This window comes from Panicum virgatum, chromosome 3N (genome assembly GCF_016808335.1).
Source record: "Panicum virgatum strain AP13 chromosome 3N, P.virgatum_v5, whole genome shotgun sequence".
NCBI classification, from domain to species: domain Eukaryota; kingdom Viridiplantae; phylum Streptophyta; class Magnoliopsida; order Poales; family Poaceae; genus Panicum; species Panicum virgatum.
In genome coordinates this window covers 9,230,874-9,253,812 of record NC_053147.1, presented here as the reverse complement: position 1 = coordinate 9,253,812, position 22,939 = coordinate 9,230,874, and the positions used below count along the sequence as shown (strand labels likewise).

Here is a 22,939-nt window from a genome sequence, read left to right as displayed (position 1 = left end):
CTACGTATAGGCGTGAGACGATCGACCGGCACGGTATTGTATATATATGTATATGTATATGACAAGGACCGGAACGGTTGGGGGCGTATTGTAACAATCATTCGACAGAACGAAGAAAGGAGACAGTTACGTTTCTCTACGTACGTGAGTACGTGAGACCACTGGCATGTACGTGAATGCCCAAAATCCAGCTTATTGATCAGATTCTCGTTATTTATTTTATTATTTATATTTCATTTGGTTTTGCATGTGCGTATGTTTTAAACGTCCACCTCCATCGTCACCATACGGATGACTCATCACTTCATCACCTTTTAAGCTTTTGATGAAGAAATTGATTATATTGGTCTAGGATGCTCGGCGTACGTGGTGCCTTGCAAAGAGTCAAGCGGAATCGTGCTGCTGTAAACTAGCCAAAGTGCCCCTTGAGAGGGATTGGCAAGCGATGTTTGCATAAAAAAAGCGAGCATTTCCGCTGCTTCTATTTTTCCTAAAGCTAATGAACCGAATGGAAGAGTCTCACTTATTCTAAATAAGAAAGAAGGAACCAACAAAAAAACAGAATTGTTCTCGGCTCGGAGTCTGTCTGGAAATGGAAAATAGTTCTCTCTCTCATCTGGTCTCGCCACAATGACAACAAAAACAAGTCAATAATCTTCGCTGTAAAGCAGCAATGATGGTTTATTTTATTTCATCCAAACTGCAATTTATACAAGCAACTTCAATAAAAAATGCGCTGTCTAAAATAAAAAAAGATTATTATATGCTTACAAACGTGGTATTAATTTCATTCATAACAAATCTACTAGCATCAACACAGCAACACTTACGTACTGTAAATTTATCTAATTTCTTTATTACATATAGAAGCTCAAAGTCGAGACGAAATCTCTTGATAAACGACAAAATGAAACATACATACAAAGACAGATTTACATTTGTGATCAGTAAGTGCGTGGCATAACAATAATCAAGCCGTGGCAATGCAAATAAATAGTAACCAGTATAATGCTGTCGACGCACTATGCGCGTGCTGTGCATATATATGAACAAAGAATGCTCAAGACAAACGACGGACTATACGGCATGGTGGGTACACGAGGACCACCGTTATTTCTCACTGTGTCACGGCACTGGCTGCTAGCTCTCATGCTTCATCCAATTAAGCTCGAGGCTCCCCCACATCTAAGCATCAGCTAAAGTGGATTACACACAAATAATTGTGCTCCCTACCTTCCTGAAGGTACATGTGCAAAGCTACTCGCACCTGTTCCATCTCAACAGTCTCTCATCTCGCTAAGCTCCGTCACACAAGGAACCAAGGTCGTCGGGCATATGCATCTACAGTGCCGCCGCATTTACAATCTGTATCCCGGTACTTGATCGATTCGCACGGAATCTACGAAACCCTGTGCCCACTTTAGTTCATTCATACGTGACAGGACCCGAACAGTTCGTTTCCTTTCTTTCTTTCTTTTTTTTAAGAAAGACAGGCCCCGAACAGCGCACCACGTACACAAATTAATCGGCCCGTACGTACAGGGCTCCTAGAGCACCGAGAGCGAGCGTTGCAGCTGGCCACACGTTTCATCCGTACGTGGTGCAGCAGCAGTGGGGTACGCCGGCCTGTATGAGCCTTGCGTCGAGGGTTCTCTATAGGAGTAGTAGGCCAGGCGAACAATGGACCATTCCGTCACACTTGCAGCACGCGACAGCGCATCACCTGCACGCGAGTGGTGATATATACGTACGAGTGTACGTGTAGAATGGGGCACCGGCTACGAGTACCGTACCCTTGTACGGATGTATACGTGAGGTTTAAGGTATTTGTACGGATTCTCGGCAGGCAGCACAACAGCTAGCGCCGGCAACCGCACGTATATTCGCCACACGCCTACACGTACGAAAGTTGCCGCCGGTAGATGACACTGACATATATATATACACACACACACACACACACACACACACACACACACACACACACACACACACACACGCTGAGATACGCTACGCGCATATTTGGAAAATGCGGAACTTTCCCAAGAACACAACGTACACAACAACACTTCACAGTTCAATTCGGACAATACACAAAAACGACCAAGGCTACTCCTGCAGTCCAAAAGGGGCACTGAAAGGTTTAATTCCTTTTGGAACTCGATTATTTTCTATAAATATCAAGCAAACTAAATTCCGGCATCTTAAATTAAAAGTGCCCTTACATACATACGCAAACGCTGACGACGGTGACCTTACAGAAAAGTAGGGGAACTGCAGTGCCTGAGTGCCGATGCCAAGTATGGCTCAGTACATGCCTGCCTACATGCTACATGGATGCGTGCGTAGCTATTGCGACCTCTGATCTATGTAGCAGCAGCTAGCGACTTCACGCATGCATACACCATGGTGTTGGAAGGAGGGAGAGGGAGGGGGGACCTTGAGGCAGGTGCGACTTCACATCGTAGGGACGGGGGGCGATTAATCAGTCGTGTTATGGGTTGGACCCCCTTGATTAAAATCGATTGCCCGTCAACTGGCCTCCCGGCGTAATCCCAACCATAACATTAAGCGCACAACTTAATTGGGTGGATAATTGGGCGTGCTGGCCAATTTGTGTGGACTAGGCGTCTAGATAGATGCATGTAGGGAGCTAGATAGTGTAGAGAAGGGAGGGAGGGAGGGAGGAGTGGCTTGCATTGGGGGCTTGGGGCCATGCAGTGCAGTGGATCCGGGGCTGCATTATTAGGCTTTGCTGCTAGCAGAGGGGGTCAAGGAAAGTGATGCGTTAGTGTGCAAATGGAGCCCAACCTGATAATGTCCCCTCCTAATACCCCTCTAATATCAAATCAGTGGTGCTTGGGGGTTAACGTTGTGCCGACAAAATGTTACTTCTACAATTAAGATTGTGAAGAATGGTATGATAAATGCAAGTTTGTTTACCTGGAAAAGTATGCTTCCATTATAATTTTCACTAGCTTTTAATGAATTCAATGAAAATAGTGGTAAATAATACATGTTGGCAAACATGTGCAAGTATAAAACATCGACGATTTACATATTGATTAGTTGGATCTCTGGAAGGTATATGGAGAAGTGTAACATTGCAATTCAATAGAACTAAGCAGATAATTGTTACCCCCTTTCTTCTCCATGGATTTATAAATAAGTGCCACCACGCTTATGAACTAGAAAACAAAGCCATTTGTGATGTTTCCTAACTTAAATAGGCAGGTGGACCCTGCCGAGTTTGTATTACGTGTAGTGGAGAAGAAAATCTGTCGGCAGGCTTGACAAAATCAAAGTTTATGGACATTATGTTTGACCTAAAAAAACAAGTTCATAGTACCTTTTATTCCTTGTTATATTAATACCAGTGTATTATACACTCTTCTTGCACCAGTGCATGCACATGGCACACAACTCGCCACACTGACTAATTAAACAGAGTATTGCTTATTGGATGTACCTGGCTTTCTCTATTATTTTCGTATAGCTCTTTCAAATCACCGTTTTTTTCAACTTGATGGCCTACGTCTGCTTGCGATTGTGCAGATTAGACGTGCATCGCCACTACACATGCTATTGCTAGGGGTCAGGCATCTGCCGACGTGGCGTTTGTGGCTGGCTGCCCGACTAATCAGAGTGAAAGAACAGGGGGGAACCAAAAAGAAACTGCGGGTCGGACGCGGGCAGTTTTCGCGCTACATGTACATGCTAGACGCTGGGGAAAGTGATGCGCGCCGCATGAAAGCAAAGTCCAAGCACAGCCCAATTTCTTTGCGTGGAAAAGGACGAGCCCGAGAGCGCGGCACGACGGCACGTACCGATCGTACGTCGCCGGTTAATCGCCCTTTCTTTTAAGAAGAAAAAACGGTGAGATGCTAATGCTACTTTATGCCAAATTGTACCATGTTAGGCAGGTAAAAGGACAGAGCTAGGTGTCAGTTGGGAAATCTGGGTGTGATCTTCTTGGGTGTGTTTAGATCCCACAAAATTTCCAAACTTTTCAAACTTTCCATCACATCCCCTATCACATCGAAACATTAAAAATAGCAAATGACACATACATGGAGTACTAAATGTAGTTAAATAAAAAAACTAATTGCATAGTTTTGATGTACGTTGCGAGACGAATCTTTTGAGCCTAGTTAGGTCATGGTAGGACAATATTTACCACAAACAAACGAAAAATACTACAATATGCTACAATGACCGATGTGATTTTTTCTCCCACATTTTCCCCATCTAAACACAGCCCTTCACAGGCCTGCAAAAGTCGCCGGGGCGATCCAATGGCGTCCCGAGCAGGCCGGCCGTCCACGAATTGCAGCTCGAACTTTTGCCAATCAATGGGTCACGAGCCATTCCATCGCGCCCACGTGCCCTGAAAAGGAGCCATATACTCCTTTGTGGGATATGGGTATTTGACCTCGGATTTTCGAGCTGTTCGGATTAAACCAGAGGCTCGGAAATTAACACGAGATAGATGTCGATATGAATTCCCGATGGGCACAGCACTCGGGGACAGCTAGTGCATGGCCTATATGGACGTGGTAGGATGCCTACGCGCGTACACGCCCGCGCGGGACAGCTAGCAACGGGGGGAGAAAACAAAAGGGGTGACAGGGACAAAGGCGACTCGCAGGCAGGATGTTCCTGCCCAGTCCAGCAGTATTCACCTCTCTTCTCTTCCGAGAGAAAAAAACTAAGGCAAATACTATAGTCTACTACCTTAGGTCCTGAAATACAAAGCATTTCGATTTATCCTAAGTCAAAATAGTATAAATTTGACCATTCAAAATAGTCAAGTTTAACCATTTATAGAGAATAAGATTAATATCTGACGCATCAAATAAATATTTTATGAAAATATATTTCATAATGGATCTAATCATTCTCATTTGGCATTTAAATATTATTACTTTTTTTGTAAACTTGATCAAACTTAGAATAGTTTGACTTAAGATAAAACAAAATGTCTTATATTTCAGGAAGGAGTATAGCTACTATGGTATATGCAAATAAATACTATACAGTACAATACTAGCCAGTAAGTTCTGAGACTAACAACAATCGCATGTATATATAGTATATCACCATCATCGGGGGCACATTTATATATGTGCATATATGTCGATATAGGAAATATTGCGGTATGCTGTAATGGCTATAGCGCTAGTGCGTGTCTAGTTGGTTGGCAAACACGGAGGGGGGCGTGGGGGCGTGGTCCCTTCGCTTTCGCCTCCCTTGGCTCGATCCATTCCGTTGATAGGTAGCTAGCCTCTACGCTAACGCTAGTACATGGGAGCCATGGGAAGGAGGATTGGATGGGGATTGGGTTGGCGATTGGATGGTGCCCTACCATTGCAAGGGCAGGGACGGCCCACTGCTGTCCTACACCCAAGAGGAGAGGGAGGGCACAAAGGCACAAAGGCGCGTACCGTAAGCTTCCATGGGCCCGCCCTGCGTACTATGGATGCCGGCCGTCATGTTCCCATCTTTCATCCCTCTTGAATCCCGGCTGTACCGATCATTCGTTCATCATCACCAGCCCAGGCCACATCGCAAATTTAACACCTCTCTCTCTCTCTCTCTCTCTCTCTCTCTCTCTCTCTCTCTCTCTCTCTCTCTCTCTCTCGGCTGAGTGATCCTATTATTATTATTGTAAAATTAAAATCAACAAATGGATGGATGTTGTGAAGTAAATCACTCACCAAGTATAGTGTGTGTACCGTAGGGATTAGGGAGGGGTGGGCCTATGCTTCCCGGGGACCCCAGAAAAGATGCCTCCTTTGTCAAACTTGCCTTCCCCGTGATCTTCTAGTGCCAGCCTTGCTAATTGCCATGCTGCTGCCGCCGCCGGCCTTCCTTTCTCTCACCACCACTCAAAATAATGCCGCCTCTTTCTATATATCATAATAGTCACCTTGGACAAAAAATGAAAATATAATTATGCCATGATTCAGCAATCAAACCCATTAGTAATTTCGCACTGCATGTTTACATCCAAATTACCTGGAGGCAGGGTGAACTTCCTTCCTGGTATCACGGATGCATAATCCTGAGTAAGGAAAAAAAAAGGAAGAGAGCACTGGCAGTTGCAGCCAAGAGGTAGGTTGTTACCTGACAGTCCGTTTTCCAGGCTCAACTGCAAGTCCTGCATGGAGGAAAAGCAGATGGTGACATTGATTCTAGGAGGATCTATTTAATTTGCAGGATGCAAACAATGACAGTTTGATAACCGGCATATAAAATCTCCAGAGCAAATAATATATACAATCTACACAAATAATAATATACACTACACCACCCCACAACAGACAATGCAAGGCTCCAGAACGGATGAGATCCGTTGCATGGGGAATCAAAGGACAAAATGATAAGCTGGAAAACCATACTATAAAATTGCTCAATCACAGCCTTTTGATTCGTGCCGCGTTTGTTTAATTGGCGACGAGTATCCACCGTCACATGGGTACAGACGGATGCCATTACAATCCTAATCATGGAATCATGGATAAAAATGCTCGTTCGTCAGACAAGAAAAGGATACCAACAATAATGCGTGCATTGACCAGCTCGTTTCCAATACTATACTCCAAGAAATGTCTCCTCCAGTGGACCCTTTTTGTATTCGAAGTTTCATGAAAGAAATTCACAGGCGATGAGTTCCCTCACGCAATGATCAGTGCCTCCATTGACGCTAGCGACAGTCAATTGGACAAATCATTATACTTGTACCTGCACGATTATCTTTGCAATTATGGGAAGCCCAATTCTTAACTGATCACGGACACACTCAGCGCCTGCAAAGTGGTTCTTGTTGGACTGGAGAAGTAACAATTTCATATTAGAAATTGCTAGCCAGCCTGCTAGCTGCCGGAAATAAACAAAAGGAAGATGCTCTCTGTCCTGGAATACCAACATATGATGCCACCTCTTTTTCCCCAGGACCCCAACTGTGATGATTGACCAAGGCTTTTTCCCCAGAGAGAAGTGACCCAGTGAGTTACCTGAAAAGCAAGAGAGGAAAAAGGACAACACTTAGGTCTGACACACAAAATCTTGCAGGTGGGAAGAAAATGAGGTGCACATGCACGCACGAATCGAACAGCAGCTAACACAACGAGTTTTAATTAGCAACAGAAGAAAGGTGGACGACCCTTCTTCCCAACAGTGTGCTCTGCCCTGCATGGACATGGAGCACCCGTGATGTAGTTAGCTGCAGAAAAGGGAAAACAGAGTTCACTGGCTGCTCTGGGTCACAATCATTCACGATGGCAGCAAGAGCATCAATCCATTTCCAAATAATGTAAACTCTGATGGACACGTTCCACTTTTACTGCCTTGTGCCCGAAGAGATACACTAGGCAACAGGCATGCATTTGGGACGAAAGGTAATGGGGAGAGAATTAACAGTAATAGTTGAACAAAAGTCGCGACAATTAAAATATCGGTGGAGGTGGCTACCCCACCGGTTTTGGCACCAGACATAGATTCTTAGGAGATGACGAGACAGACGCCCACGCAGAGGCGGAAGCGACCATGGGGAAGGCTAAACCTCCCCTCCCACAACCACCTCCACCACCATCTTTAAAAGAAGGTGCTAAAGGGCTGTCCTGCAAAGAAAAGGAGAGGAGTGCCCCTTAATCTTTCCTTGCTTTCCACTGAAATCTCCTATCTACAACCATACAGTTGCTCAATTCTGGTCTCAGCTGCAGCCCAATCATTCATCGGTATATAAGTCACTACACCCTCTGCATTTCCCACCCCTTTAGCCATCATCAATCCTTGAAGAAGCTTCGTGCTACCTGAGGTGGTGTTCACTGTGCACAATTGGAGGCTGTATACATCCACAGACCTGTCAGCTCCGCGAATTTGGAGCTCCCAGGTTCTGCATTGCACTGAGATGGGGAGGCATTCTTGCTGCTACAAGCAAAAGTTGAGAAAGGGACTCTGGTCTCCTGAGGAGGATGAGAAGCTCATGAATCACATAACAAAGCATGGCCATGGCTGCTGGAGTTCTGTTCCCAAACTCGCAGGTATGTATAACGAATTCTTCTGCACTTGGTCCTTTCAATTATTAACTCTCAATTCTTTCCTTTTTTTCTTCCTCTGCATTTTGCTCCTTTCAATTACCACTTCAAATCTTTCCTTCACTTGCCAATGAAATCTCTCTAAGACAGTCCAGTTATCTAAAATCTAGCTGACAAATTGTTGCAGGGCTCCAAAGGTGCGGAAAGAGTTGCAGGCTGAGATGGATAAACTATCTGAGACCAGACCTCAAGAGAGGGGCATTCTCTCAAGAGGAAGAAGACCTCATCATTGAGCTGCATGCTGTCCTTGGGAACAGGTAATTTTAAGCCTGAGAAGTAGTATCAGAATTCAGGACTGCATATCTGCAAAGCAACAATTAGTAATTTAGCTGATATCAGCCCTTTTCTTTTTCTATGAGAAGGTGGTCTCAAATTGCAGCACAGCTGCCTGGAAGGACTGACAACGAGATCAAGAATCTATGGAACTCATGCATCAAGAAGAAGCTGAGGCAGAAAGGCATTGATCCCAACACCCACAAGCCGCTTGCTGAGGCTGATCGCAGTGGTGCAGCTCCCACCATCAGCACCGAGAGGACCTCAGGGTCCAGCGATGTCAACCCATCAAGCACTGGGGCTCTGGGGAACTTGAGCCACCTCCTCAGCGAGACGGCTCAATCATCAATGCTGCTGCCAGTGTATGACAAGAATCACCCTGAAACTCCAAACTTGGCACGCCCTAAGGTACCACCAAAGGAGTTATTTCTGGACCAGCTTACTACTGGACACGAGAGCCCATCAACCTGCCGCTCATCAGGCCAAACACTGTACTTCCCATTCCAACAGCCATTAGGCTACAGCAGCGAGAGTGGCAGTGGTGGTGATGGTGCAAGTATGAACTCACTCTGGTTCAACCAGAATGACTTCAACTGCAGCACAATTTCCACTGTGATGCCACCAGTTTCACCATCAGCCCTCTCAACATCGATGGGGCTGAATCTCCCACCAGATAATCCTCGACATGGAGGCACTGGCATTGGAAGTGCCTCAGTAGATTCATTTTACTGGGATGGTACAAATCCTAGCAGCAGTAGCAGTACTGGGAGCAGAGGAAGCAACAGTTTGGGATTTGAACCACAGAGCACAAGCTCAATTCTGGAGAACAGTGTGTTCCCATGGACAGATATCGCACAAGAAAAAGATACAAGAGCTCACTTAGGAGAGGAACTTAAGTGGCCTGACTTGCTCCATGGAACCTTTGCCGAGACGACCATAGCCATGCAGAACCAGAGCCAATCACTCTATGATGATGTAATCAAGGCAGAGAGCCAATTCAGCATGGACGGGATGTGTGCTTCTTGGTACCAGAATCAGCAGCCACAGCAACAGATGCAGGCAGCACCAGACATGTATGACAAGGACTTGCAAAGAATGCAGGTGTCTTTTGAGAATATCTAGGCATTATGTTCCACCATATGGAACAGAGCATGCAGAAGAAGAAACTTATAATTTTCACAGATTCATGAGCAGAAATATGCTGAGCCACTTACATAGATATGTATGTAAGTTGATACAGAAACCATCCACCACAGCTGTTCCTCAGTCGAAGATCCTGCAGTATCATGGAAAGGACAGTCCTGGCCTTAGGAGTGGCAGCAGAATACATAGAAAAGTATGTTCTAGAGTCTCCTTTTCTTTCTCTTCACAATTGATTTTTTTTCCTTCTGTACAAGACAACTCAACTTTTGGACATTTGAGTTTTGTTCACTCTCTGTTTATTAAATAAATATAGACAAGCATGGGCAAAACTGCATGTGTCGGTAGCTCTCATAAACCATGCAAGTAGTCCCAAACTTTTCAACCATTGCCATGCACGTCTATGCAAATTAATTATTGCATGTTGTATTTTCATTTCTACTTTTGAGAAGTTGCCGACAAACGGCAGTTGTATATTTGTAAAGGAAGAAATATGGAATATTGACCTAAGAGCTATTTTTCTTCCCCTTTCCCTTTCCTGTTTCTATCGTAAACTTTTCTGTGTGGAGAACCCAAGCTACTTGATCGCTTTCTTCTTGAATACAGGAATCGAAAAGGATTGGTTGATTTGATAGGGTCCAAAGGGGCAATCAACCTCAAGAGGAAATAAACACATTCAGGAAAGAAAAGGAGGCAACTACTCATGAATTACCTACCATGTAGATTGGGTAATATATGAAGCCTCAGTGTGGTGAGACTCAACTTGTGCTCCATTCAGTCCGCATATATCATTGTTTATGTGACGTAGCCATGATTGGGTAATATATGATGAAAAGTTATTGACTACTGAAGATATCTAGAATGGGATTTTGAAAATTAGTTGCCGTAACCTTATATAGTTATATTATGGTATATTAAATAAAAATAGTACAAAATATTTTTAACTCCAGATATAATGATACAGCTTTCAGATGGCTGATCCATATAGTTTTAAACATAGTGAATTAGTTTAGAAAGAGTACAGCAACAAATCAAGCAACTGAATTAATTAACAAAAAAAAAGACTTTAGATGGTGTTGATCCTAGTTATGTACAATTTAGGGAGCATGTGCAGCTAGATTGTTAACTGATTTGCTTGGCCTCTCTGCTGGGTTCCTTTTCTTGTGACTAGTCCAAACTTGAACCAATATCAAAATAAGTTTATTTTCTGCATTGCTCTATTCCAAAATAAAGCTAGCCCACTTTGGTTCCGGAGAAAAGAAACTAGCTTTAGAACTTAACAACTCTCATTTATGCCGTACAACTAATGGGACATGACCATGTGCGTGAAAAACCTGGCATAAAGTGACTGGTCCTTGGATTTTTCACAAATACAATGAGATCAATAATGCTGATAAGGACCATTAGCACAAAAAAAGCAATTAGAGAAGCCTAACAGCTATGAAATCTACCATTGGCCAATAAGAACAAAAAAAAACTATTTCTGTCTCTAAATTCTGTAAAGAACAAATGACACATTATACAAGTGATGACCTTCATTACGTACCATGATGTTTCAACTTTCAACTTGTGGGCATATGCACTTCAATTATCTTTGTTTATCCTGTGTCTGCTCGGATGCATGAGCAGCATTATTGGATGTATCTGTGTGAGTATGAAAGAGAAGTAGAAATAGCAAGACATGAATATAGCAAAGGACGAGCGGCAGTGCTCTTCCAGATGAAAAAGACATTTAGTTTATATTTTAATATGCAGTCTCAGCTCTGCCAACAGTAGTACATTGGCATCCACCTAACATCATCATTAGTGAATGGAAAATAACAGAAAAGAGGAACAATATAAAAATAATAATCAAACCACATAAGAGTAAGAACCTAGGGTATCATAGGTATAGTGGTCCAATGGAATAACGAATATATAAAAATAATAGTTCAGTGATTCCATCTGACACAATCCATAACAATCAGGATCAATTTTGCTTAAATAAAAAACTCATTTGGATACTAATTTACTTTGCTGAAAATATGAAGGTTAGGCCAAGCAACCAATTAAAAATCATAAGAGAACCTTTTCTAGAAGGAAATAAAATGTTATACACGTAGCAGGAAACCACAAAGACAAAGCATAAGATATATTGCTGCTTCATAACGTGCTGAAAGGTTCTTGCCTCTGTATGACATCAGCATGATGATAAACATATGAAAGCATACTTGGAAAGCCTTTGTAACCATGAAAGTACTCCATTCTTGGGCTTGCAGCTGTCGAGATAAATTCCATTACCTTTAACACTCAAAACAGCCACCATTAGTGCTTTACACCTTTAGAGACAGGCCATATGCATGAGATGTGGCTATAAATAGTTCCATCAATTGCTGAACTGTGGCCACACACCCGCACATATGTGACAACAGGCAACAGATGTCAAAGCTTGTAGACATATTTTTATTCTGGTAAGCTTTCAACAATTACCTGGAAAATCAACAACTAAGTAAGTAGCAACCTCTCCAGAGTGTACAAGTACTTGTGAAAGTTATTACCATGGTCACAGGAATCACAATAATAACCAGGGAGGCGGAGAGCACAAAATTTGAATCACAAAATATTGAGCATTTTATGGCATGCGATCTGATGGTATCCACCTCCACCCTATTTCATGTATTTGAAGGCACTTCATGGCCCACCAAGTCTGTATTGAGGAAAAAATGTGCAACAAGTTTATAAACAAAATAACACATTCCCGAGCTGTACACTGAACTCAGAATCAAACAAATCATAAGCAACATTTGCAGTAGGGAAATGATGTGTTTGTGCTTTTTTCTAGGTTAGATCCATTTCCATCAAGGTTGAATACAGCGAATGGAAGCAACTGCATACTGGCAAAAAAAAAAAAGAGTTTCACAGGCTTGCACAGAATTCTAGTGAGGGTTTTCAGCTAATGAATTGAAATGCGAGGTCACACCAATTATGAACAAAATTAGTAGTTTATAGTTGGACCTAACAAATAAATTCATTCAGAAGATGTTCTGATGAAGCAGATATCGCACATCCACAACTATAAACAATGTGAGCATCGTGAAAATCTGATTGGCTCAGTATGTTCGTATGGCTTCAGAGACTTGACTCAGAGAAAGAGACGGATATTCATATCAAATCAGCTTCTAATCACACGATGCATTTGAAATAAGATCGGTGGTGTAAAGTCTGAAACAGAGGCCACTGAATTTTCGCTTTGCTGGTCTAGGCCACCCAATCAGATGCAATCGTATACACAAGGGAGAAAAATGCTATACTGACTAAGCAAACACTGTGCCAGCAAAGCGGCGGTAAGTCTTCGTAATACTCAAAACGGCCGACGCGAACTCGTCTCCCACCGGCAGGGGGAACCGCGCGGGCGGGCGGGTCGAAACGGACGCCCCCGGCCCCCGCCGCAACGCTGCGCGCCACCACCAGTTGCGGATTTGTAAATGGCGTCTATGAATCAGCACCGCGCGCGCGCACAGAGAGAAGGGGGAAGTGGGGAGGAGGGAGAGCACGCACCAATCGCTCGCTCAGGCCGAGCCGGTCGCCGGAGAGTCCCGGTGTCGGGAGGGGAAGGAGGGGAGGGGTGGGAGGCTGGTGGGGGCGCGGCGGCGATCGCGCATTCCCCGCTTCGCTTTTTTGCAGCGGCGCGGCGGTGGCGGTGAGGAGTGCGCGTTCCTTTGCGCGGAGCAGGGGGATCGGCGGAACTGCGGAAGCGAAGGGAGCCGTCGCTATCGCTCGAGCAGGGGGATCGGCGGAACTGCGGAAGCGAAGGGAGCCGTCGCTATCGCTCGCTCTCGGAGCCCATGGGCTATTTATTTATTATTAGCCCAGAGGAAATGAGAAATTTTTTCATTTTTATATTTTTTTAAAAAAACAAAATTTCAAAAATATATGCAGAATAGGGAAATTTTCAAAAATGGGTGCATGTCGCCCATCCAGTGGGCGACAGGACCTAAATGTAAAAAAAATTTACATTTAGATCCTGGCGCCTAGGACGCATTAAACTGTGATTTTGTAAAATTAATATAAAATCGTAAAAAAAATCAAAAAAATACAAACTTAACTGTTCTGGATTCTATGAAACAAGATCTACAACTTTTGTTACATAAAGTTTTTCATTTGATCAATATATCTTGCTCTATTTTAAATACCAGTTTAATTCACTTTTATTTAAATCTCAAGATACATTCTTTGGATGCATGTCATCTTTGGCCACGGTGTTACATATGGTGAGCATAGGTTTGTAAAAAATTGGTAGGCCCAGAAAACATTTCTAGAATAAGTTTTTAAATTAGATCTTGCAATATGTCTAGTTTAAATGAGTTATTTATCCATGCTGCTATACTGAGTATTAGAAGACATAAATTTTACAGTACCATTATTTTATTTCCTAAGAGTTATAAAAAAAGTTTGGTAAATTTTAGATAAGCACAACTAGACTAAATGAATTATTTCAGATTTTTCTAGATACAAGAACTATTTTTCTTTATTTAGATACATTGATCAAATGAAAAACTTTATGTAACAAAATTTGTAGATATTATTTCATAAAATCAAGAACAGTTAAGTTTGTATTTTTTCGATTTTTCTACGATTTTATATCGATTTTACAAGTTCACTGTTTAATGTGGCCTGGGCACCAAGACCTAAATGTAATTTTTTTTATATTTAGGTCATGTCGCCTACTGGATAGGCGACAGACATCCATTTTTGAAAATTTTCCTATTCTACATATATTTTTGAAATTTTATTTTTTTTAAATATAAGAATGAAAGAAGCGCGAGGAAATGATGCAGCAAGAAGAAAGCCCATGATGCAGCAAGAAGAAAGCCCAACATGCTCTTGCGGGCGCGGACGATGGGCCGGCCAGAAATAAAGCAACATTTGCAGCAGGGAAATGATTGTGGCCCAATAATCTCTTGTTGACGTAGCGGCCCAGAAGCAACAAGCAGCAAATGGCGGGCCGTTGGTGGGCCTCTAGCGTTCCCAGGGAAAGAAACCGGGCCTACCCCGCCCGTCCCCCAACACCAAAACGCCACGCCGCCGAGCGGCGGCGAGCGCAGTGCAGGCTGGCAGAGGAAACCCCGCGCGAGAGCATCGGAGAGGCCCAACTGGAAGGCTGCTCGCTGCTGCGGCGATCGATGCATGTGTGATCCGCTAGATCCAGACCTCGTCGCTCGCCGGCGCCGGCGGGCTTTGCGTTTGGCTCCTTCCTCTCGCGATGAGATGTGAGGATGCGCCGTCGCCGGTCAGGAACCTCGTGCTTCACGGGCTCCACTACAGGCGCCGACGGAGTTGACCGGCTGGTGCATCAGCAGCATCCGATCACCTGCCTGCTTCCATGCTGGCGGGGCGTTCAAACGGGAGGCGGCCGGGGATGCCATGGCTTTCTACCCCCAGCTCCAGGACCAGGGATGATCATGTGCGCATGCTGGCATGCTGCACGCCTGCACCTCACTGGCTCTGCCTGCGCGCCGGAAAAGTCAGCCAGCACGTGAGGTTTCCCTTCCTTTTCTGGCCATTCTTCCGCGTCAGCGAGCCCCGCGACCTGAAGAGTCACTGCAAGTCTGCACATGCAGGCTCTATCTGCGTTGGCGCGTTGCTCCCCGGACCCGCGACATCTCTGCGGATGATGCGACCAAAGGCACACGCAGCGGCCTTTTTCTTTCTGAAACGACGGCAAGCCGACGCTATTAGCATTGCATCACACGCAGCGGTAGCTAAGCTTAGCCGCTTACGGATGCTAATAGCACTGCTAACCAAGATGGTCCTATGAAGAAGAGAGAGACCGAAGGCCGCAAATGTTGTCGTCAGCATAGGGGTACATACCCACCCGGCGTGCTCGCCGTCCGGGGTGGTTGGTGGGTGGGGCGGTCGCCGGCGTGGTCGCCGGCGGCCGGGGTGGTGGTGGGCGGCGGCGGGCCTTAGGAATTCGGGTTTCTCGGGGGTGCCGAGGTCCACCGGTGTTAGAGGATTCGGCGGCGGCGGTTCGTCCGGCGGCGGTGGTCATGAGAACACCGGCAATGGCATGCATGTGCGCATTGGCAGAGTCGTGCATCGAGCGGTGCTAGCGTGTACCCTCTCGGATTGGTTGTGCACCTCGGCGGTGCGGCTGCGCTTGTTGCTCCGCGCCGCCGACCTTCTCATCGCACCGCCCTCGTCGTCGAGGCCCTGCGGCAGAGAGACGTTGGGGGTCAGGAATTCAGGAAAGCCCGCCGATGTGGAGTGGAGTACAATGGGTGGGCGGGCATACTAGCTACCTCGTCCGGGCTGACCGAGCAATCCGCGACCTGGTGGCTGCTCCTCTTGGACTGTTGGCTCCGGTCACCGTTGCCGGAGCAGACCGACGAGGTGGTCACCACCGCCGTCGCCGCGGCCGCATCGGGAGCCCTTGCCTCCGGTTGCAACCTGCGCTGACTCACCGTGGCAGCTTCTCCGTGATCTGTGGGCCGAGGCGCCTGGGGAGCGGGAGCGGGAGCGGGAGCTGCTCCTGGCGCCGTGGCGCGCGGCCCCTTGGGCGGCTGCAGCCACGCCATCCTCTGCTCGGAGAACAGCGGGGTGGCCCGCAGCCGGTTCGTCGCCGCCTGCACGACCGTGGACTCGACGGGAATGCTCGCGGCCGCGGCGGCGGACGCCTGCGGCCGCTGGAGGGGCCGGGAGAAGAAGGTGAAGTTCATGACGCCCTCGCCGCAGCCGCCGCTGGTTGCGCCCGGCGGCGGGGCCTGCCTAGCCGCGGTCTCCTGCGGCGCGTCGCGCGAGGCCGGTACGGCCGCGCGGTGGGAGTGGGAGGCGGGCGGCGCGGCCTGGATCCCCGAGTACTCGGACAGCAGGCCGGCGCAGTACTCCGGCGGCAGCGGGGCCGTGTCGGCGACGACGGGGCAATGCAGCCACGGCACGGCGCCGGCGTCGTGGACCCCGAGCGGGACGGGGGCCATGCCGGCGGCGGCGTGGCGCTTGAGCTCGTGGGCCCTGCTGCTGCCGGCGGCGCTGCAGGTGAAGGGCTGGAACGGCGGCGGCGCCCTCCTCAGCGCCGGCCCGTTGTCCCACAGCAGCTCGGCCAGCTCGTCGCCCGGGCCGGTCCTGCAGACGAGAACAATCACACAGGCGTCATGAGCAGCCATGCACGGGTGGGGTGGCTCGAATCGAGTCGAGAAAAGAACTCGCGCGGCAGGAACTGACATCCGAGGCGCCGTGCGCGCACCGAGGGCGGCGACAGGTGGAGCGGGACGGAGCACGCTTGATGCTGCTGGGGGCCTCCCCGCGGGCGAGCGGAGCGAGATGATAGGAAGCTGGAGGCTCACTCGGAGCAGTAGCTAGCACGAACAACAGTCGCTTGGAGGAAGGAGGAGGGAGGCGGGCGAGCAGTTAAGGAAGAGCGACGCGCCACCTACCACAGTCCACAGCAGCAGCAGGAGCCGAGGAGGCGTCGCCGTTCAGGACGGGTGGGGGGCCAGTGATGGATGGATGGAGCTTGGAGGAGAGGTGGGGAGCGAGGGCGACCCATGCGCTCGCCGCGCTATCGGATATATACACGGTTCACACCAAGCTATACGGATCGCCGGACACTCGTTTCACACTTTGGACTTGGGATCCACTGATAAAACCTCCTTGTGATATTCCATGGGCTTTTTTTTTAACGAACATATTCCATGTGCTTGCACCGTGAGTAGGAATTTACTCTTTCGTTTCATCAAAAAGAGGAAAAGTAAAAATTACATTTGAGCAAGGCATTACAATAAGCAAAAGACATGGTATTTCGATGATATCAATGTTATGCATCCATCCATCTGCATAAATAAAATGATCATGTAACATCATCTTAATCTTCCGTGAACACTTTTCATGAGACTATACTAGAGTCAAAGGTGCATGAACAGGCTCCATGATCCATAATGCAACTACTCATTACACGACCCAATAGTATATATCATACACCATATAGACATACCAACCTGTAAGTTTTGTGTCCGTGCTTGAAAGACCGGCTGTGTATAGGTGGGCTAGAACCGCTAGTCGCTTTTGACTCAACGAACAGCCTACATACCCCCCCCCCCCCCCCCCCCCCCCCGGGCCTTCCCGGCTTGGCCACTCCACCTTTTCTGTTATGAAATTTTCTGTTATGAAAGCACATGAACGAAATTATCTTCAGTTCATACAGTCCTACATGGATGAGAGAGAAATGAGGTAAGAGAGTGCCATGAGCTTTTATTTATTTTGGTATTAAAAATTTAATATTTCTATACTCCAAAAGAGAAAATTTAAAAGACAAATTATTGTAGTATCTTCAAGTGGTGTCTCTAGATGATATGGAAGGAGCTTAAAACCCCCCTTATTGCCCTTTCTCTCAAGTCGCTGCCACCGAACCCGCCGCGCCTTCTCCTTGCCTGCAAAACAAAAACCAAACTTTGGTTCGCTCGCATGCCTGTCCACACCATGCTTGCAATAGATGGTTGGCGTTCTATATATGTTCTCTATGCAATCTTCCTCACACCCTATGATTACTTGTAATTCGGCCTCCATCCAACTCGATGCTACGCACCACGTTCCATCCCCCAACTTGCCGTCATCTGTGCTTCAATCGCTCTGTTCAGCTGGCTTTTCAGCCAGCCAGCAGTGTTTTTCTCTCATATCAAATCAGCACCAGCCACCTGTCTGCCAGCAGTACTTTTCTCTTACAATAAATCAACACCAGCAATCAGAGCGATAATATCAGGTGGGGATCCATCATCCCCGATGATTCACCCTTAAATAACCGCTAGTCACACCTCACCGCCGTTCCAATTGTGGATTCACCTGTCAAAATGATATGGACAAGTTATGTCACTTTGCTTGTCCTTCCAATAGTAAGAACTAGCAAGGTGGCCCGCGCTAATAGCGTGGGTCCCTTCAGACTATGTTCTTATGTCTGTAGAGTTTGTGATGATAACCTGTTACTCCTTTCTCGAGATGGAAATTCAGCCTTTCGACTGGTGGATCTCGATAGTTGCGATCAAACTGGAATAGCCTCCATCATGCCTTATTTGTTGATATCTTATCGCTAGGTATTTCTTGATCTCAGTAGTTTTAATTTTTATGTGTTTTCCTTGAGTAATCCTACTACATAGTCAACTTCTTTATGAATGTACTTGAATAGGTATTTGATAGACCTAGACCTTTTGCGCCACTCCACATTAATAAGAGCTTGGAATTTGACCAGGAGATCCCTATTGTAGGATACGACAAATCTGTTGTCTAGTGTAGCTTTTCCCTTTTTGATTTGTTCCCCATTGTCTCTCCTCTTGTACACTTGAAATCCTTCTTCATCGATTGTTGTTCCTGAGTTGTATTTTTTTAGAAAATGTTTGGTGCATTTGTTGTCCACCATGCATGGAGATTTTGTGTTTGCCTCTCCACAAGGTATGTGCATCATGTAATTTTCCACAGCTGCATATGCTTCTGGGTCTTCATTCTTGTCTGGTATCTTTGTGCATATTATATCATCAATCTGGGATGGATCATGGCATTTGCTTTTGTCCTTAAGTAATATCAATATATGTGCATGTGGGAGACCTCTTTTCTAGATCTCTAGTGTGTATAGCACTGCATTAAAATTTCAAATTTGTTAGATTTTTTATCACTGTATTTTATAGATAACATAAAACATAGTAATATATTATTTTTTGGATCTCACCTGATATTAGTTTTTTCAAATCTTTTTTCTTGCACTATGTCATGTAGTAGCCACTTTAGTATAATCATGAACACCTTGGTCTACAATATCGGGCCGTTTAGCTGGTTTTCATTTGCTTCCTATTTCATCTAGCATGTACATCTGTACACTTTGCGTTGCAAGTGAATGTGATAAATAGGTTTGGGTATTGTAACGAACATGGCACCATTTATGCCATTTCGAGTGATTTTGGTGATCGTATGACAACGCAATCAATAGGACTAATGGTTGTGTTAAGTGAACATTTCTAAATCCCAGGGATGAAGTAAAAAGGCCATACAAAGCAAAACACGAAGAAAGAACTCAAAGAAACGCTGAATTGGACGAGTTCTACTGAAATCAGTAGCACCGGAAGAACTGATGCCTATAGCATCGGTGCATCCGATGGTTGTCGGAAGATCCTACGGCCTGGTGTAGCGAAAATGGCCTCTCATGCCATATTTCAATATAATATTTTGGTGATTGATGACACACACAATACTTGGACTAATATGATTGTTAAGATAAACATTCCCAGGCTTTTAGGTTCAAGTGATGACAAAAAGAAGATAGGCGTAGCTAGACCCGAAGGGCCGCCCCTACGGGGGTTCCGCTACCCGGTTAGCGGACGGGGGTCGAGGGGGAGCCGCCCCTCGCGGGTCTCAGGGCAGCGCCCTGAAAGCTCTTCGGTCCAAGGGACAAAGAATTGAGGCATTTTGCTATCACCGGTTAAACCGACGTAGGGCAAAATGAACTCACCGGTGCAATCACAGAGAAGGTCTACGGGCTAAGGTTTTACACCGGATTAACCGACGTTGAAGAAAATGTATACGTCGGTGCATTGGCAGATGAAGACCGATGAAATTACATACACCGGTTGAACCGACGATGAATCGGTCAATTGCATCGGTTCAGTTGTCCAGAGAGGTGGTTTTTGGAGGAACGTGAATAAGTTACAATCACCGGTTAAACCGACGCTAATTTTACATACACCGGTTGATTGCATCGGTTAAACCGGCGATACACCAGTTAATTGCTAACGGCTAGTTTTTCAAGTAGCAGTTTACATACACCGGTTGAACCGATGATGGCTTTTGGGGTACGTCGGATTAACCGGCGTTAAGCACATTTCTGGCAGCTTTTCTCCAACGGCTATATTTGCTTGTGCTGCCTATATATACCCCCAAGGCCGGGTCATTTGAAAGTGCTGGAGTTCAAGGAAGTATACAAGAGCTAAAGATCATCTCCAACCACCATAGAGCTTCATTGTACATCATATAGGCTTAAGCACACTTGTGAGAGTGCTTAGTGCTTGTTTAGGCTTAGTTCTTGAGAGAACTAGCTTGAGAGAAAGCCTTGCTGCGGCAAGCACCTTGTGTACTTGTCGTGTGACCCTCCGACTTGGTGTGGAGTGGCAACGACACTTTGTGCGGGGAAGGAGGCCCCTACTTGGTGTTAAAGCTCCAAGATAGTGAAGACGGTGCCGTGGTGACGCTTCGAGATAGACGGTGGCGGTGACCTCGTCTTTGTGACTTGGCGTCACTTAGCCTTTGCTTGTCGGGAGCCTTGGAGGCGTGGCAAGACGGTGATCAAGCGAAGAGACTCGGCATCCCACTTGTTCGTGTTGGACAAGTGGCCGTGGACGTAGGGAGGGACTTTGGTGTCCTAACCGAACCACGTTAAATCGTGTGTCTTGGTGTCTTCACGGGAGTTTGCATATCCTCTCGCTTACCACTTTACTTACCGCATTACGTTTCCGCATTTACTCTCTCTTGCTTACCTTTACTTTCCTAGTTAGTTTGATTAGGATTGGCTATAGGTTGCAAGTCTTTTAGGGTAAGTAGAGGGTAGCATAGATAAACCTTAGTCATAACTAGCATGTATAGGACGTGTTCTTATGCAATTAGATTGAGCCCTAGGTTAAAAAGCGATTAGAGACTCTATTCACCCCCTCCCCCTCTAGGGTCGGACACCCCGGTGATCCTTACACCTGGCTTTGGTGCAAGACTGAGCGCCTCTGGAGATCAAGTGAAGAAAGAAATGAAGCACCGGTTGAACCGACGGCTTCAAGATAGGCATCGGTGCATTCAAAGTACCATGTTCCAGAGACGATGTCAAGCACACAGGAGCCAAGCCTTCAACACCGGTTCAACCGATGGTGCATCAGAGCATGGCATCGGTGCAATGACGTCAGCAGAAGCGGGAGGTCCAACGGCTAGTCCTGGCGCTGTGTGACCGGTTTGACTGACGCCCTATGCATCGGTTCAACCGGTGGTCCCTGGAGGCACTGCAACTGTGTCAGGAAGCCAACGGCTATTTCAGTTGCTGTGAGTGACCGGAAGAACCGATGCCCTATGGTCGGATGTTCCGATGCTTACGCAGAAAACTGGCAAACGGCTAGTAATGGCTCTCTTGAGTTGGTGGCCTATATATATGTGTTCCCCGGGCCATTTGAAGATTGCTGGAGTTGCTGAACATCCCACACACACCCAAGAACATCTCCAAGCCATCTAAGAGCATAAAGATCAAATCCTTAGTCATTAGCACAAGCTTTATGAGTGTTAGTGCAAGGTTAGCTCTTGAGTGAGTGATCAAGTAAGGTTTAGATCCTTGTGTTGTGGTTCTAGAGTGAACCATCCTTGTATCTTGGTGCGCTGGCCATCCTTGGAGCTTTGGTGGCTCGCCGACAAGTCAACGACCCTCCGACTTGGTGTGGAGCGGCGTTGATGACATTGTGCGGGGGACGGAGACCCCTCCTTCGTGGGCAATCTCCCTTAGTAAAGATCGGGATCAAGGTGACCGTGATTGTGTTCACGGAAGAGACTTGATTGCCGGGAAGCAATACTCTTAGTGAGTGCTTCAACAACGTGGACGTAGGGGCGCCTTTGTGGCAATCTGAACCACGGGATAAATCCTCGTGTCGATAGTTCGCTTCCTCTCATCCCTCTATTTAAGCTTCCGCATTTCATATTGCAACTTGTGTGCCTTTACTTTCTTAGTGTAGTATCTTGCTAGGATTGGCTATAGGTTGCAAAACTCTTTTGGGATGAGGGTTTTACACTAAGATGAACCGTAGTTGCACATCTAGATAGCTTGTTTTAGTTTAAGTTTTGTGCAAACTAGTTGGAGCCATAGGTTAAGGTTTTAATAGTGCCTAATTCACCCCCTCCCCCTCTTAGGCTAGAGCACCTGATCGTTTTCTGCCCAACGGCATATGGCCATCACATCTTGGAAGTTTTGCATCTTGTTTTGTATACTTCTTGTGAAACTTAAAGACAGCAGTATCCTCTTTCCAACATATTCTGCTCTAGTGTAACCCCTTTCGACTGTAGAGATAAGACATTAGCAATGATATAAATTGGTCAGGGTGATGATGAACGAAGTATGCATGGAATTCAAGCATATATATGTTGTTCCTTATGTATGTAACTCCATCCTTTTGTTGATATGGTATTTTAGTGTTGAATCCATCTTCTCTATACGGGAAGAGCAGTGAGTATTGCATAGACATGAATTTTGGGTGGATTTCTGATATCCATTTAGTCCCCATATCTTTGTATTCAATAATGTCACGCCCTTTGGCTTCATCTGTTGGATCCTCTATGACCGGTGCTGCAACCTCATCTGCTCCTAGCAAGCCGTGTGTCCCGTTTCTGTTTCAATGTGCTATTATCTTAAGAGTGTAATCATGGTAGTCTAGGTTTTTGAATCTTTCCTG

General features: G+C 46.1%; 1 protein-coding gene and 1 pseudogene across 16 annotated transcripts; one reads left to right on the top strand and one right to left on the bottom strand.

Annotated features, from left to right (window-relative positions):
• Positions 1–775: 775 nt before the first annotated feature.
• On the bottom strand, positions 776–17,012 carry LOC120664205 (transcription factor APG-like). 15 transcript variants are annotated; one of them, XM_039943286.1, is made up of 9 exons: positions 16,713–17,012; positions 15,794–16,613; positions 15,612–15,704; positions 12,050–12,198; positions 11,059–11,981; positions 9,587–9,648; positions 6,925–7,016; positions 6,745–6,831; positions 6,386–6,627 (listed from the first exon to the last, which is right to left on the bottom strand). In XM_039943286.1, coding segments are annotated over exons 1-4 (990 nt in total). In that variant the 5' UTR covers positions 16,715–17,012; the 3' UTR covers positions 6,386–6,627; positions 6,745–6,831; positions 6,925–7,016; positions 9,587–9,648; positions 11,059–11,981; positions 12,050–12,123. The 15 variants fall into 15 exon arrangements, 14 of the variants coding, with proteins under 14 accessions (XP_039799220.1, XP_039799219.1, XP_039799222.1 ...); XM_039943285.1 differs by having other exon boundaries at positions 6,929–7,016; XM_039943288.1 differs by adding an exon at positions 10,229–10,368 and having other exon boundaries at positions 6,386–7,016; positions 11,059–11,156; positions 11,793–11,981.
• Positions 7,528–10,039, top strand: LOC120664204 (annotated as a pseudogene). Its single transcript, XR_005670797.1, has 3 exons — positions 7,528–8,045; positions 8,227–8,356; positions 8,462–10,039. The product of XR_005670797.1 is annotated as a transcription factor MYB61-like (transcript).
• Positions 17,013–22,939: the final 5,927 nt, after the last annotated feature.

Excerpts from the sequence above, each read along its gene's own strand:
- LOC120664205 (XM_039943283.1), bottom strand. Across the intron at positions 15,705-15,793 it reads GCTCGGTCAGCCCGGACGAG|GGCCTCGACGACGAGGGCGG; the intron begins GTAGCTAGTATG and ends TCTCTGCCGCAG. Across the intron at positions 12,199-15,611 it reads TGCACAACCAATCCGAGAGG|ACTTGGTGGGCCATGAAGTG; the intron begins GTACACGCTAGC and ends TCCTCAATACAG.